We start from the raw sequence: 15,157 nt of genomic DNA on the forward strand, positions 1-15,157 counted from the left end.
CACATTAAAGTTTAGAGGGGATAAAATGGCACTATATATCTTTGTACATGTATATTACTTGTGGGCACATTCTCAGATGCACTTCACATCACAGAGCTTTAATTAAAAGAAATAGCAATTCACATTTTCCTGTTAAGTCCCGAATCTTTGTGCTTTGTGTCTTGGATGGTCAGTATGCAGCCGTACTGAAGAAGCCGCAGTGGCTAACAGTTTGATGCTGTTGCGATAGAGCTGAGTTCAAAATAGAGTATTAGAACTGAACTTCTCTCTCTCTCTCTCCCCTTTGAAATAACACCACAAAAGTCCCGCTTGCCTAAGTGAGAGAAAGTCAGGAGAGTTTTTGAACTCAGTGATGAGCACAATTACTGGCGAGCGCAAGCATCGCACTGCCCTCCATCACCCCCCCCCTCTGCTCTGGGGTGGTCCTTCTCTATAAAAGGCTGAGAGGCACAGTGTCGCCTTCATTTGTGGAACTTTTCCCCTTCCCTCCTGAGCCTAGCGAGCAGCATGAGCATGAACATGGAAAGCCAACGGGCAGTATCCTCCTACCGAAAGAGGTTCGGCGGTTCATCTGGCTCTGGGAGGACTTCTCTCTCCGCAGGACGCTACTCCCTCCACAGCTCCCCCCGGGTGCCCTACGTCTCCCACACCACCACCCGCCGCAGTGGCCCGGTCCTCCAGACGTCCTTCACCCCGGACAAGCTGGACTTCTCCATGGACAACGTGCTCAAGGCCCAGTACAAGGAGACGCGCACCAACGAGAAGGTGGAGATGATGGAGCTCAACGACCGCTTCGCCAGCTACATTGAGAAGGTGCGCTTCCTGGAGCAGCAGAACAAGGTCCTGGTGGCCGAGCTCAACCAGCTGCGAGGGAAGGAGCCCACCCGCCTGGGAGACATCTACCAGGAGGAGCTGCGGGAGCTGCGCCGCCAAGTGGACCAGCTGAGCACCAGCCGCGCCAGGATGGAGATCGAGAGGGACAACCTGGCCGAGGACCTGGCCAACGTCAAACAGAAGTAAGGAAGCCATTACGGGCTTGAGGGAAGCCAGTTTGGTTTGTTGATTGTTTTGTTTTCTCCTATAAATAATCTACAGTTCTGCACCGTCAAATAACTCGCAAAAAAAAAGTGTATTATTATACAGTTCATGTAACAATAATTAAGATTGTTCATCTTTATGGAAAAAAGTCAGTTTATGTGTATAGAAAATAATCCACAAGATTTTGTTTTCACCCTCACCTTTCTTAAAGCCAGGCTTCAACAAAATGCAGTGTGTGTGTTGGCGGGTGTGAGTGGAAACAAACAAGGAATAGCATGAATGTGTAAAAAAAAAAAAAAAAAAAAGGACTTGCATAGTATACTTACACTGTGAAGAAAAGTTCTTCTATACTTGCTATTCACTCCACTAACCCATTCAAGCTCTTACGGGACATGATCCAAGGTCTCCGTTCAGCTTGTCTGCTTAAAAACTTAAACCAAAAATGTAAAGAAGAAATTAAAGAAGGAGATAAACTGAGGGGTTCTTGTGTGAGCTTTCCTCTTTTGGAAAAAAATGTACAGTGCAACGGTCTGAATTAAACACTAGTTTGCTAGAGTCTAGGCAGTCGTGGTGTGTAGTGGCTCGGTGAGATGAAAACATATCAAATTCAATAATATCTCTTTTGCTGCTTGTGCCAATGGGATGAAGAAGTGTTGTGGAATTCCACTCACAGAGATTCCATTTGGCACAATGGGGCAGTAAGTCTGTGCGCGCTGCACCCAGTCAAAGACCATTGTGTCTCATTGTATTGTTTTTCTCGTGCAGACGATAAAGTACAATTTCAGTTTTCTTCTAGTCAGGAAAGCAGTGAAAATATTGAATGAATGAATATTCTTGAATGCCTGTTTGCTTACCAGCAGCACTTTCAGAATACAAAACACTTATTTTAACTGACAATAGTTGATCCAGTACACTGTTATACCTAATATTGATTTTTATCAGACAAACGGCACATTTCAAAGCACTGCATGCAAGTCCTTTTACAGAAAAATACAATGAAAAAAGAATTGCATATAGAAACTTTTATTAAAAATTGTACGCATGCATTTTTGGGGGGTTGTTTGTTTACTTAACCTGAACATATATCTATTTGTAGGGATTAGTATTGTGTCTACAAGTGTCTGTATGTTACATCTGCACAGTTTGCTGCCACTTTTCTTTAGGGTAACTACTTAGCATTGTCTTCAGTTGTGGTTGCACTAGATGGCTTGTTTACTGACCCCCTTTCTTAAACTTATGATCAACACCATGTGTACTTAAGTCTAGTGTCCTGCTCAAATCCGTACATTTCATTTTTGCTTTTTAGTTTCCTGGCCCTTGTCTTTGTTCTTGACAATGCCTCTAATGTAGAAACCGTTAATCTTGGTTTCTTTCAACTCTAAACGTTTTCTGTGTATCTTTCCAGTGGAGACCACTCTGCCATAATCGCCTGTCTGCTTCAATAAATCAAAATGCAGCAACTGGTTTTTAGGAGCTGGGAAGCAAATGAGCCATGCCTCTACTCTAATGAAAGCAGCGACTCCGAAATCAGAGTTTCCCCATTGTGTCTGTCACAGAAAGGCTGTGTTTTAAACAATAAAGACACTGGGAGCCTGGTTGGGAGTGTCACCTTCTCCAGAGAAAAAAGGCTTTCTGCACATAATTGAGCTTTTTATGCAATTTGCAAAGGCCTTTTCTAACGTTAAAAAGTATAAGCAAGTGGAATCCTTTGCATCTTCCTGTGCCTGTCTAGTTTCCTACTTTGCTGAACAATAAGTGGTCTTCCAGAAGGACCCCCAGGAAACACCAGCTAGGCGATAGCTGCCTTAAACTTGCCCAGCCCTCAGGGGTCTTTGGCCAATTCAGGGATCTGTGCATCAACCCAGCATTGACTGGATATACTTATTTACTTCTCATTAGTGTTTGTGTATTTGATCCCCACAGAGCCTGTTCGATGGCTCTCATTGATCTGTCAGGATAAGTGGGCAAACATTAGTCTCCAGCACATTGAGAAGCCCCAGAACTATTTCTTTATTTATATTGATTGTATAGCCTATTTCCCACCATGCTTTACTTAACACCCTCACTATGTTTTTTTTTATTTCTTAGCAGATGCCCTTTCCTAGCTTGACCTTAGTTTTCACAACAATATTTTAAAAACATTACAAAGTGCAGTAAATACAACCAGTGTAAAATACAATGTAGCCTTCAAAACACCTTCATAAAAGCTATATTACTCTGCAAAACCAAATTCATAATCCTTTTTATCCATTTTACCTAATGAGGCACATTCATAACACTGGTAACATTCCGATAGAGTTTCTCTAGTATATTATTGTTTAGTTCGTCTCAATCAGCAGGTTTCCTGAATGTAGGGGAGTGTCCAATAAAGCATTATTGCCCCATTCCCAATACCATGCTAAAAGATAGAATTATTGTATCATCTATGGGATTCCTTAGTACTTACTCCAGCAGAAAACTCTTGAACTAAAATTGAACCATGTTTTTGTTTGTGTGTGTATATCATTTCCACAGACTCCCTTTTAATTAATTTACTATTGTTAGAGCACTTGCAATACAAGTTAATGCTGTCCCCCTGTCACCCTCTCAACAGAAAACATTATTCATTTACCTGGCCTGGGCCTTCATACTTTTTATCTTGAAAGCATAATTTACCAATGGATCTGTTTATTTGTCTTGGATCATGAAACTTTGGAAAATGTCCATTCTACAAGTTTATACTCCTGACTGTATGTGTAAAAAAACATTGCACCTTATAACTATGATTGTGTGTTTCAAAGTATATCCCTTCAGAGCTAAATTAGTAAAACCCTCTTAGCATGGGTGCTGATTTTAGTCCTGTGAGCGAATAGTTATTAAAGTAGGGTGTATCAAATCCTTGCCCGTTTAGACCAAGAAATCTGCTCATTTAAAACTGAAAAGATATGGAGTTGCTTTCTTTATGATTGGACTCTTTTGAGTAGGAACTCAAAGAAAATCACTTTTACACTATACGAGAAAACCTGAGCTGAATAGAAGGTTGCGCTCCTCAAGATTGGGGAGAATTTCTGCAGTGAGTCTGATTTTCCTCGCAGCCTTTCCACACTGGTTACCTCAATATATTACATTCATAGTGGCAGGGCTAAGGGTGGCACAGATGTTTGCTGCTGGAGGTAATGAATGTGTCATGTGAACTGAAATTCAGTATGGTTTCAATTTAGGATTGTTTATGTTTTTCAATTGGACTTTCAATGTGCAATTTGTGCTTTCATATTGTATATTTTTTAAGCAAATTGCTAGGGCAGTCCTGCTAAAGTTGCTTAAATTAGAGAGTGAGTGGTCAAATCTCTGGCAAGAACATACCAATCTTTTGCTGCAGTGTGGTGCAGAATACCTTCAAACACTTTATTACAAGCTAAAATGCAATCTGTCTCAAGGAAGCATCTTAATTTTGATTGCTTGGATCATTGCCTGGGAAAGACAACCGGTCCATCTATTGTGATTCATTGCATCACTTTCCCACCGATTCCAAAGCAAAGTGTGGGAAAATCTCTGCTTCCCGCCTGCCCCAGAGACTGATTCATCCTACAGAGGTTAACTGGTACCCCCAACGCCTTCCTCTAGCTATCAGTATCACTCATTCAAAGAGCTGTCCCAGACAATGGCTGACTGAGACTCTGGTTTATCCCACCACTATAATTTATCGCCATGCTTATAGAGTGGTCCATTGTGTTTACAGACTGCGCTGCAACTAAAACGGTGACAAGTTATTTGTTGGCTGTTCATGGCAGTGGGTTGCGTGGCTGTGGGGCTGCAAACAACAGCAACAATGGGGCTGTTATTGTCTGCCCCAGTGGTTGTCAAAGGGAGCAGTGGCCGCTCACTGCTGCACAGAGTTTAGTAATCTTTTAATCTTTGGCAGCTCAGGGGTGTTTGTGGCCCTTACAAAACAACCCTGCCCTGATTTTTCTCCCCTAAAAAAAAAAAAAAAAAAAAAAAAGCACGGATTTCGGAACGGATGTGGTTGTCAGCATATTGTGTACTGGCTCATGTAATCCTAATACATAAAGATTTATTATTGTTGTTCATTATTATTGCATTATAAGCCAGCATTACAAGAACACCCAAGTTTTGTATATTACAAAATTATCACTGTTTTTATTTAACAAGAACAGAAATTGAAGGCAACCTATTGCACCTATAACCCCTGGTTATGCTTCCTCTCAGAAATCATAACAATATGCAAAAGATAATTGCTGAGCCTGGGACGGGACATAAGAGAGAAAATAAATATCTTGTGAGAAAGACTTAGTATCTAGTTGGGCATAATTTAGTATCTCGTGGGCATGATTTAATTATCTCACGGGAACATGCAATATTTAGATTTTTTCTTATAAATAATACCCACTAATTAATTAAAGAGTGTGAACGAGATACTAAATCATTCTAAATCACATGTCCCTTACCAGGATCCATAGATAAGTTTACAGTTTACGTGTTCATTTTATATCAGTTTGGAGGCAATGTGAAAAAAAGAATCTGTCTTATAACTTATTGAATGGTTTCAATGTATTATTTGTTTAGCACAGGCATTTTATTAATTAGTTGAATAAGTTGTGGGTAGTTTACTCTGCACACCTCCTTGAGATTCAAAAGAGTTACTCTACAACAAAGTGCAGAGATTAGTTGCTAAGTATAGAATGGTTTTGAGGCAGTTCAGCCCTGACCCAAATTGCATTAATCAGAACATATTTACTTCTAACAAACGGATGCTTTTGGAAGTCTCTTGCTGTAATTGGTGTGAGCAATTGAGAGTCATTATTCATCCGTGCTTTCTAGGGTGAGCTAAAGTAGTACTTCACATCATGAGCTCTTTCCTGGAGTTTTGGTGTTTATCAGGTTTTGTAAGTCATTTTGAAACTGTATTGTGAAAATCTCTCCTGAGAGGAAGTGATATGTTGGGGGGAGGCAATTAGGATCCTCAGTGCTCTGAAGCCCATTGATGAGGGCAGGGTGAAATTCAGATTGGGCTACAGTGATACCCCCCCCCACACACACACTGTGTGAATCCCCTCTGTGTCCGTTCCTGAGTAGTGGTCAAAACCAAATAACCATCTGAGCAGAAATCAGAACCATGAATTATGCAAAATCCTGCCAAGTATGATTTTAACTGGTCAAGGTCTGAAGAGGTTTGACATACTTCTGGATATATTCTTCCATGGCTCAGCATTAATTGATGTCTTCATCCTCTCCTCTAGGCTGCAGGACGAGATCAACTTGCGCCTTGAAGCCGAAAACAACCTGAACTCCTACAGACAGGCAAGTGTGCAGTACCGCAACCCATCTCTGTGATGTTGTATGGAATTATTCAATTAAGCTTCCCCACCCAATCTTCCGGGACTCCCAACACAGGAGTGTGAGGAACAACAGGGGGCAAACGCAGGCCGGGATGACGTAGAATTGTGAGGCCAGGGTGACTACAGAACAGCTACTGAACATCTGAGGTCGCTTCTATAACCACTACTGTGAGATTTTTGCAGAGACACTTATGCAGTTTCGTTTAAATGATCTCCTGTGCTATTCTCTACTGAATACTGCAATCTACATCTCACACATTTCTTCAATAAAATCCTTTACGCAACTTCCCATATTTAAACAACACAAAGTAAATCCATGGTATTTGTTATATGGTATGTAGCATATTGTTCAGCATCCTTTTCTATGGTTCTGCTTTGGTCAGGCTTCCCATAAGTATCCGGAAACTTATTAGGCCTACACTGCTGTAGGTGGCCTAATCTGAATGTCATTCAAAAGTGTCTTTTGACTGCTGGTTTGTCACAGCTGTTCTTTCGCTGGGGTAACTGGGATACTGCACTCTAACACGCAGCCTTCTGTGTTTTCCAGGATGTAGACGAGGCAGCTATGAACCGTGTGCAGCTGGAGAGAAAGATTGACGGGCTCCAGGATGAGATTAACTTCCTCAAGAAGATCCACGAAGAGGTGTGATGTCTGTCTTCATGTTGGAAGGGAACCCCCCACCTCCGTTTATAAAGTGATCGGAATAGGAACAAATACAGCAAATACAAACTGTAAAAACAGGAAAATGCCCATTTATACAAGTATTATGATCAATGAGTCAGTGTCTTCTACAATAAATAATATCGAGAATTATTACCCCACACAGCAGAAGCCTGGGTTATATGTCCGTGTTGTCACTGTTGTAACCTTGCAGAGCACACATTATTATTGCTCCTCAGTTTGTGACAAATTAGGTGAAAATGCAATCAAGCTCTCTGCGACCTCTATTAGCACCCAATGAGCTGAGTATTATTGGGCCAACAATGACACTGAATTGTTTGGGACAACATTGAAAGGTGGTGGCAGCCTTTCCAGAGCTCTGCTGAGCACCCACTGGCTTAGATAGACAGTTTCCCAGCCTCTCAGTTAGTCAGCTGCCCTGCAGGGTTTGTTGACCGATTGTGTTGTTTTGTATGATCCTCCTAGGAGCTGCGTGAGTTCCAGGAGCAGGTGGTGGCTCAACAAGTCCATGTAGACATGGACATGTCCAAACCGGACCTGACTGCTGCGCTCCGAGACATCCGCATCCAGTACGAATCCATGGCCACTTCCAACATGCAGGAGACCGAGGAGTGGTACCGCTCCAAGGTAAGACCTCGGTAAAGAGACGCAGCTCAGTTTCTATCAATGAGTGCAATGAAGCCATAACTGTGTTTTTACACAGCAACCTGCACATAAATATTCTCACTGTTTAAAACATATGGGACTATGGGTCTACACAAGAATTACTTTCTGAGACTTTGTAGCACTTTGTAACTGTAAATTGTGTTCCGTATTATTTATTTGTTTCATGTTGAAATGAAAAGGAAGCTTTTCTTTTTACCAAAACAATGGTATTATATGAAGGTTTGAAAAAAAAAAAAAAAAGGACTTTCCCCTCTTCTTCCTGCACAGTTTTCTGATCTGACCGACGCAGCCAATCGGAATGGCGAAGCCCTGCGACAGGCAAAACAGGAGGCCAACGAGTACCGCCGTCAGATCCAGGTGCTGACCTGTGACCTGGAAGCTCTACGTGGAACTGTGAGTCTACTTAATTATAATACTGTCTCTGTTCCTGGGAATATTGAACTTCTCAGCAGACATGCATTAATTCATAATATGGGCACTTTCCTCAAGAAGCCACAGTGATTTGCATTTATCTGGTTTGCGTGATCTTTCTAATCATTACAAAAGTGCAGTACTACAATCAATACAAAATACAATTTAAAGGTTAGGTCAATTCCAGTCCTCCAGGATCTGGGTTCCTGTAGGTGTTCTAGTGCACTTATAACTTAACAACTGATTAAGACCAGGAATAAATGGGTGATTGATTTTCTTATCCTCATAATGACTCATCAAGGAATGCAATTGTACTTCCATGGGCTGTATGTGAAACCCCATGAGAAACCCCTTCTGAGATGCCAGCTGTACCCCCCCAACAGAATGAGTCCATGGAAAGGCAGATGCGGGAGATGGAGGAGCGTTTTGCCCAGGAGACCGCCAACTACCAGGACACCGTGGGGCGGCTGGAGGATGAAATCCAAAACCTGAAGGAGGAGATGGCGCGTCATCTGCAGGAGTATCAAGACCTGCTCAATGTCAAACTGGCCCTGGACATCGAGATCGCCACCTACAGGAAGCTGCTGGAGGGCGAGGAGAGCCGGTGAGCTCGGGCAGGAGAGACGGGGCTAAAAATCCATTGAGACGTAAATAAAATTGAGAAGGTCTCTTTCCCAGATCTAAACAAACAGTCTTCAGCTCATCATTAGCCGATTGTGACCGGGTGTGCTCAGCGGTGGCGCACAATTGGCCTCGCTCCACCCAGGCTAGGGAGGGCTAAATCAGCCGGGTCTTTCTCGGCTCGTCACTTACGAGCATCCCCTACTGGCTAACTAGACACCTACAACTTGAAAAATGTGAAGAACATAACTTATGTGTTTAACTCCAAAGTCTGCTTCCAGGCATAAGAAAGAAAGAAAAAAAAATTAATGTTAATATTTAATTGGTCGCCCACATTATTTAGAGGCCTGTGGACTAGATGAATCACTTAGTGCTGTACTGCATCCAGAAGACTGCCAGTCAGTAGGCATGCTGGGAAACGTGTCTCTCGCTGGCTGGGACAAAGCTAAAAATTACACTGAGTAAGTGCCAGCTCGCATTTGCAACTCGAGCTTCCAATTCCTTTTAGTATTGTCAAGATTTCCTTTCCCAGAGCTGTTAGTCATAAGCGCCAGTAAAAACTTCCTTTTGAGTGGATTAATAAATGCATCCTTCCAATGTGTTCCACAGGATCACTGTTCCCGTACAGAGCTTCTCCACTCTTCAGATGAGAGGTAAGCAGCCTGTCTGTCTTTGCACATCCTTTCACCCAAGTACCTCTGGCCAATCACAATGTACCAGCCCTATGCCAGTCTGCACAATAGACTATTATTAATATTTATTTATTAGCAGAAGCCATAAATTATAATAATAATTATAGTCTATAGTGGCATAGGGCTGGATTAGACAAGCATATATCGATACTCTGTCACATGTAGTTGACACATAGCTGAAAGGGGAGGTAGTCAGTTTTATATCAAAACAAACCTGTGCTCTCTCCTGAAAACACCATAAAGCATAGTAACTATATTGTAAAAGAATGGAAAAGGACAGAGAGGAATAAAGAAGCATGATTCAAACCCTGGGAATCCCTGGTTAAAGCTAACCTATAGTGTAAGGATGAGAACTGTAGGGGACAGTTGGGGAAATCACCAGGCTACTTTTCCAGTGATAAATGTTCATAAGGGTCACCATGTTGGTTATCCAGGCCTCTGAGCCCCAAATCACAGACACTCGTTTAGGAAGATGAAGGCACTAAAAGCTCCTCACTTTTTTTATCCCAGAGACCAGCCTGGACACAAAACTGTCTCCTGAGTCTCACGTGAAGAGAAGCATTTTGGTTAAAACGGTGGAGACGAGAGATGGGGAGGTACGTCTGCGTGGGGCACTGTTTCCAGGGACACTGACTGCTGCCAATCCAAGACTGCTGTACTTATCGCCTTATGTTTACCTGCAGTTTAACACAAATGGCTCTTAAGCTGCCAATCTTACTGTACCTGGAAGGTTCGGTCTTTAAATACTCTGGTTGGCCTGAATGACATTACCATTTTGCTTCAGCACTTTTTAAAACCCCCTTTAAACCCCTTAAAGCTTACATTTATATAATTCCTTATGCATTTATTTTATACTGGCTGCATGTCCCATTACTTGCGTTTCGCTTTCCAACAGAAATATTTTAAAGTTATATATTTTTTTATCTATGACCATAGATTTTTAACCTATGAAAGCTAGTTTCATAATGTTTGTATTATAAAGTTACTATTATTGTATTAATTTAAATGACTTTGTTAAAAGACTGTTTAGCTTAAAGGGTTTCAGTAGCAAACCCAGTCAGTATTATGATTGACTTCTGTATTTACACTTCCTGTGGCACACTAATAGGTTGTAGGGCATAAAAGTTACCATAGTCATTGTTAAAGACATATTCTTTACTTTACCAGATAATCTACCTTTTCAAAATGTAAAAAATACATATTTTAAAAAAAGACTGTGATGCTGCTCTTCACTATATGAAAATAAGGGGAAAACCAGAATAGCTGTACTTCTCAATTTGCTCAGCAGAGGGCAGCCACCACTTAAAAACAAAACCTGACAATGCCTGCTATTTGAGATGTTTGTGCAGGCAGTCTGCAGTCTACACACGATCATGTATTTATGATTATATCCTTGGATAAGCTGGATACATTACATGGCATGTGAGAGAGTACATAAGGACACATAATCTGAACTCTCATAAGATACTGATTGCTGTTAGTGATCCAATTTCAAGTTTGGTGGAATTGTGTCCGTAAGGCCTTTAATAGTTGGCAGATGGGATTAAAAACCAGAGGACCCTACTGCCCTCGAGGTCTGAAGCTCTGTGCCTGTCATTGCTGAGCAGGGCTGTGGGTTGAAGCCTGAAGCCATTGCCTGTTACCTGCCTGCACATGTGATACTGCCAGCGAGAGCCTGTTGTTTCATGAGTCGTGTGTTTGTGTTTCAGATAATTAAGGAGTCCACCGCAGAGCGCAAGGATATGGCCTAAGGCACTGGCCGGCCTGAGGACAACTGTAGCCAGCTTTTTTCTGCCTTTCTTTGTAGACTAGCCTGCCATGATCTGCGATGACCCTCTCCCACCCCTTCTCCCTACCTCTGCCCCCTCTCTCTCTCCCTCATCTGTGTGAGTGAGCGAGTGAGCGAGCCAATGAAGGAGCGGAGGGCTAAAAAGGGGGAAGTGACTGCGCCAGTTTGGGATCCACTTTGAAACCCCCATCCCCCACTGATGGTCAATATCCTGAGTTTCCTGGTTCACCGGTACTCCCAGAAGGCAGCAGGGTTCTTTCTGGCCTTCATTCATACCAAGCTTGAACTTGAACCATTTTGTAGGGTTCCCAGTTTGATTAAAATTGATGGCAATGAGATGGTGACACATGGTTGGATCAGTGCTGTTCAGCACTGGCACAAAGGTGACTTACATCCATCTGTGCAAATAATTAGAATGATGTGGAATGAGGTGAGAGCCTGGCCTTCAAGCATTAACTGTGACAGCTGTCTTATATAACTCCTGCTGTCTTATTTCTCACAGGAGAGTTTTGTAGGAGTACAGGAATAAGTAAGACACACTGATTACACTTCTGCAAAGTGTACTGTAATTTTGAGGGATTCCTTGTAAAGCCATTAAATCATTTGTACACTTTGTTCGATTTACACCCAGCTCGCACTGTGCTCTTGGGCCGTCACTCTGGGATAGCGCTTCACCCTCCCAAAGTCTCTTGAGTGAGATTTTTCTAAATTACATTTCAGCTGCGAAAAAAAGAAAGAAAAGCGACCGTGTGAGAATTAGAGGAACACAAGACGAAGCACACTTGCTTCCTTCGCTGCTCTCACTCGCTCACTCAAGGGTGTCTGCTCTGTAAGTGTAAATTAATATTCTGCTTGTTCGCCAACTTTGTGAACTTGTGTGACATTGTGTGTGTATGTGTGTGGGGGGTTGTTGGGGTGGGGGGGTGGAAATTGACTTTTTCCAAGGCTGCCTGTTTGCCCCAGCTTAGCACTTTTTTTGGCCTATTTTTTTCTTGTTTGTGGTTCATTTATGTCGGACTCCTGAGCCTGCTGTGAAATTTAGTCCTAACTGTTCTAGATGTCAGGGGGCAGGAGATCTGTTTAGCACGTAGCAGAGCGTGGGGATTGTTGTTGTAGGGTCTGTGTGTAAGTGAATCGAAGGGAGATGTGAAGCGAGACTGAAGTGCAGAAGGAATCTAGAAGTAGAAGGATGGGGGTTTGTTTGGTTTGTTAATTTTTTTGGGGGGGTGGGGGCGGTCCGCTGACTTGGGCTCCATGTTCTCATTTTCTGGACACTTCCTCTCATTTTGTTTCCCAGTGATCATATATTTGAATTAATATGGTAACTCTAGATTTTCAAATCTTCAATCCAATATGAAGAGCTTTCATTCCGAGTGACCTCATCTTGACCTCGCCTACATCATGCTATTTTATCTCTAGATTTACAAAGTGTCAAGCCATATCTGCTTGTAACGTTGTGTGGGCTGAGGTTAACTACCCTGGCTGTAGTACAAGAGTGTCCTGGTGTCATTTTGAGAAGGCCCCATGGTACCTCTGTTGGTCCCCAGTGAAGACGGCTCTTCCGTGGATGATCTGGCAGGACAGTGTGAGAGGGTGCTACCTAGGAGATGGATGGATGATTAAGAAGTGTCCAAAAAATGGAAAAATGAGACCATGTTTCCTCATAATCACCAGGCTAGGCTGGGTTCTACAAACTAACCTCCTCCTTAACCAGGAGAGACATGGATCATCATTGGGGTGGTGGAGGGAAATAGTGTGCAATTGGGCTGAAATTTAGAACAGTAAGCATAATCAAATCATGATCATGAGAAAATGTGTGATTAATTCAGTGTGAAAATGGAACCCAGCCTTGTAATAAAATGGCTCAGATCCTTATTAATTCCCCTGGGTCTACAGAGTCTGAGCATTTCACTTAGATTACAGCTGACATGGACTGTCCCAACTCAGGACCAAACCCTTCTAGATGTTCCCTTTTAGGACTGTACAGCTAGGGCCCGTGCATGTAAAGGGGCCGAGTTTTCAAACTCATTAATACTCTGTCAACCCATGACTGTTATCTTCCCAAAAGTAGATTCCTGCATGGTTACCACGCAATTACTCCTGGCACCAAATTGGACGAGAAAGGTGTGGATTCTGGGCTAGCAAAATTAAGCTCTCCTTTGTTCGTGATGATGCTATGAACACATAAAATGACAGAACTGCTTCAGAATCGGAGGCTGTTTTGATCCATGACTCATCAGAAGACAAAAAGCAAATGCTACTCCATTCAGTCTGTGTTGCTGTAGAGTTTCCAGCTATTCTGACCTAATGCATAAATATATCCTAGCAGCAATTATGTGATTAATAACATGGAAATGACCTAGTCTTACACACACACAAAGGCCAAACCTTTTTTTCTCTGTATATTTGACCTTGAGGTCAGCTTTCTTTCCAGTAACTATAGGAAGAGGTGACCTCTTGTGCCTTCAACAAAAATAAATTATTTGATTGTGACTCTCCGTGGAGTAATCTTCTTGTTTGTCTTAGTACTTTACAATAGCAATAAAATGTCACTAGATGTGCTTCCTAACAAGAGTGTATACAAGATGCAAATGCACCTCTTTGTGGCTACTTCACCATGTTATTTTGGAATAAAGTTGAAGTAGTGCCAGTGATGTGGCCTATAAAAACAATGACAACCCTCCAACTAAAAATAACAACCACCAAAAACAAACAAAAAAATAAATAAAATCACATCCACTCTTTGTGTCCCTGCTCTGGCTGACACCAATAACCCTGGAGCCATGATGCACTGACACCTCTCCCTATTCTCAGTCTGTTAATGCCTAAACCAGCTTGAGCACTTATCCAGGCCATATCTCCCATAATGAAGAGTTTGTGTCTCCTCTCCCCAGCTTGCTCACCTGTGCAGTGATGGTCGCAGCATTCAGAGACAGTGGCCTGACCACCCAGTAGCCAGTACAGTAGATAACACTATCTGCCCACAGTGCACGACTGCCTACTAATAACACCGGTTTAAAGATTTACCAATAACTGTTCCTATTTTTAGGTGATGACAGCATTGTAACTCATTAACAACAATAAAGAGAAATGAAGCTTCATTTGTATGTGTGTGTTGTGTGTTTGTTTCTTTATTGTGGTGTCTGCAAATCAAGTTTATCCCACAGTAACTTATTTATTTGGGCATAACCTTGAAATTAATTCACTATTTACCTCTTCAGACAAATGTTCCTGCCAGCTCCAATCCAGTGCTGGGAAAAAAGCAGTTGTTTGGTGATGCCTTCGGTGGCTTGATAAGTATTTGAATGAAGAAAAAAATAAATCAAAGCCAAAAATGACCACAAAAGATTGACTTTCCATCTCCATCGGTGATTCTTTAATCTTTTCTATGTTTCCTTGCAGTTGCCTACATTAATTAATTACAAACCTTTCAATCTGCTTAACCAGTAAAGACCTCTGCTCTGAGTCCAGCCTGGCCTCCGCAGTCAAGACATGGCTAGTCTGAATCAGTGCAAAGTGATTCAGAGAACTGAGCTCAGTGCTTCTGACAGAGAAGTCACAACAGCAACACGTTGGTATTTAAAATGAGTGAATGAGTGAGTGAGTGAGTGAATGGATGGATCAAACAATCCATCAAGTACTCAATTGGTCTCCACTATAATTATGTCTCTGCAGTTTGGATGTCTTTATTACAACAAAGCTCTCTTATACATGATGCAAACTTAGCTCCTGGCTTTATGAGCTTCTGGACAAAGAGATTGTAATTTGTCTTTTTCTCCCCCCCCTGTTGTTTCCTATGTCATAGATAAGCTGATTTGGACTTTGTGGTGATGTTTCAGTATTGTGCCCTTGATGCCCTCTGTTTACTCCTGCACACACAAATTGCAAATCCCTTCAAAGTCAGAGTTTGTTTGTGAAGCTG

At 42.1% G+C, this 15,157-nt stretch overlaps 1 protein-coding gene across 1 annotated transcript; it reads left to right on the forward strand.

Moving 5' to 3' along the window:
- Positions 1–446: 446 nt before the first annotated feature.
- gfap (glial fibrillary acidic protein) lies at positions 447–14,336 on the forward strand. Its single transcript, XM_066698472.1, has 9 exons — positions 447–1,016; positions 6,276–6,336; positions 6,922–7,017; positions 7,522–7,683; positions 7,990–8,115; positions 8,517–8,737; positions 9,364–9,407; positions 9,957–10,042; positions 11,156–14,336. Exons 1-9 carry the CDS (start codon positions 508–510, stop codon positions 11,195–11,197), a joined length of 1,347 nt encoding a protein of 448 aa, XP_066554569.1. The 5' UTR covers positions 447–507; the 3' UTR covers positions 11,198–14,336.
- Positions 14,337–15,157: the final 821 nt, after the last annotated feature.

The sequence above is a fragment of the Amia ocellicauda genome, chromosome 3 (genome assembly GCF_036373705.1).
Source record: "Amia ocellicauda isolate fAmiCal2 chromosome 3, fAmiCal2.hap1, whole genome shotgun sequence".
Classification (NCBI taxonomy): Eukaryota; Metazoa; Chordata; class Actinopteri; order Amiiformes; family Amiidae; genus Amia; species Amia ocellicauda.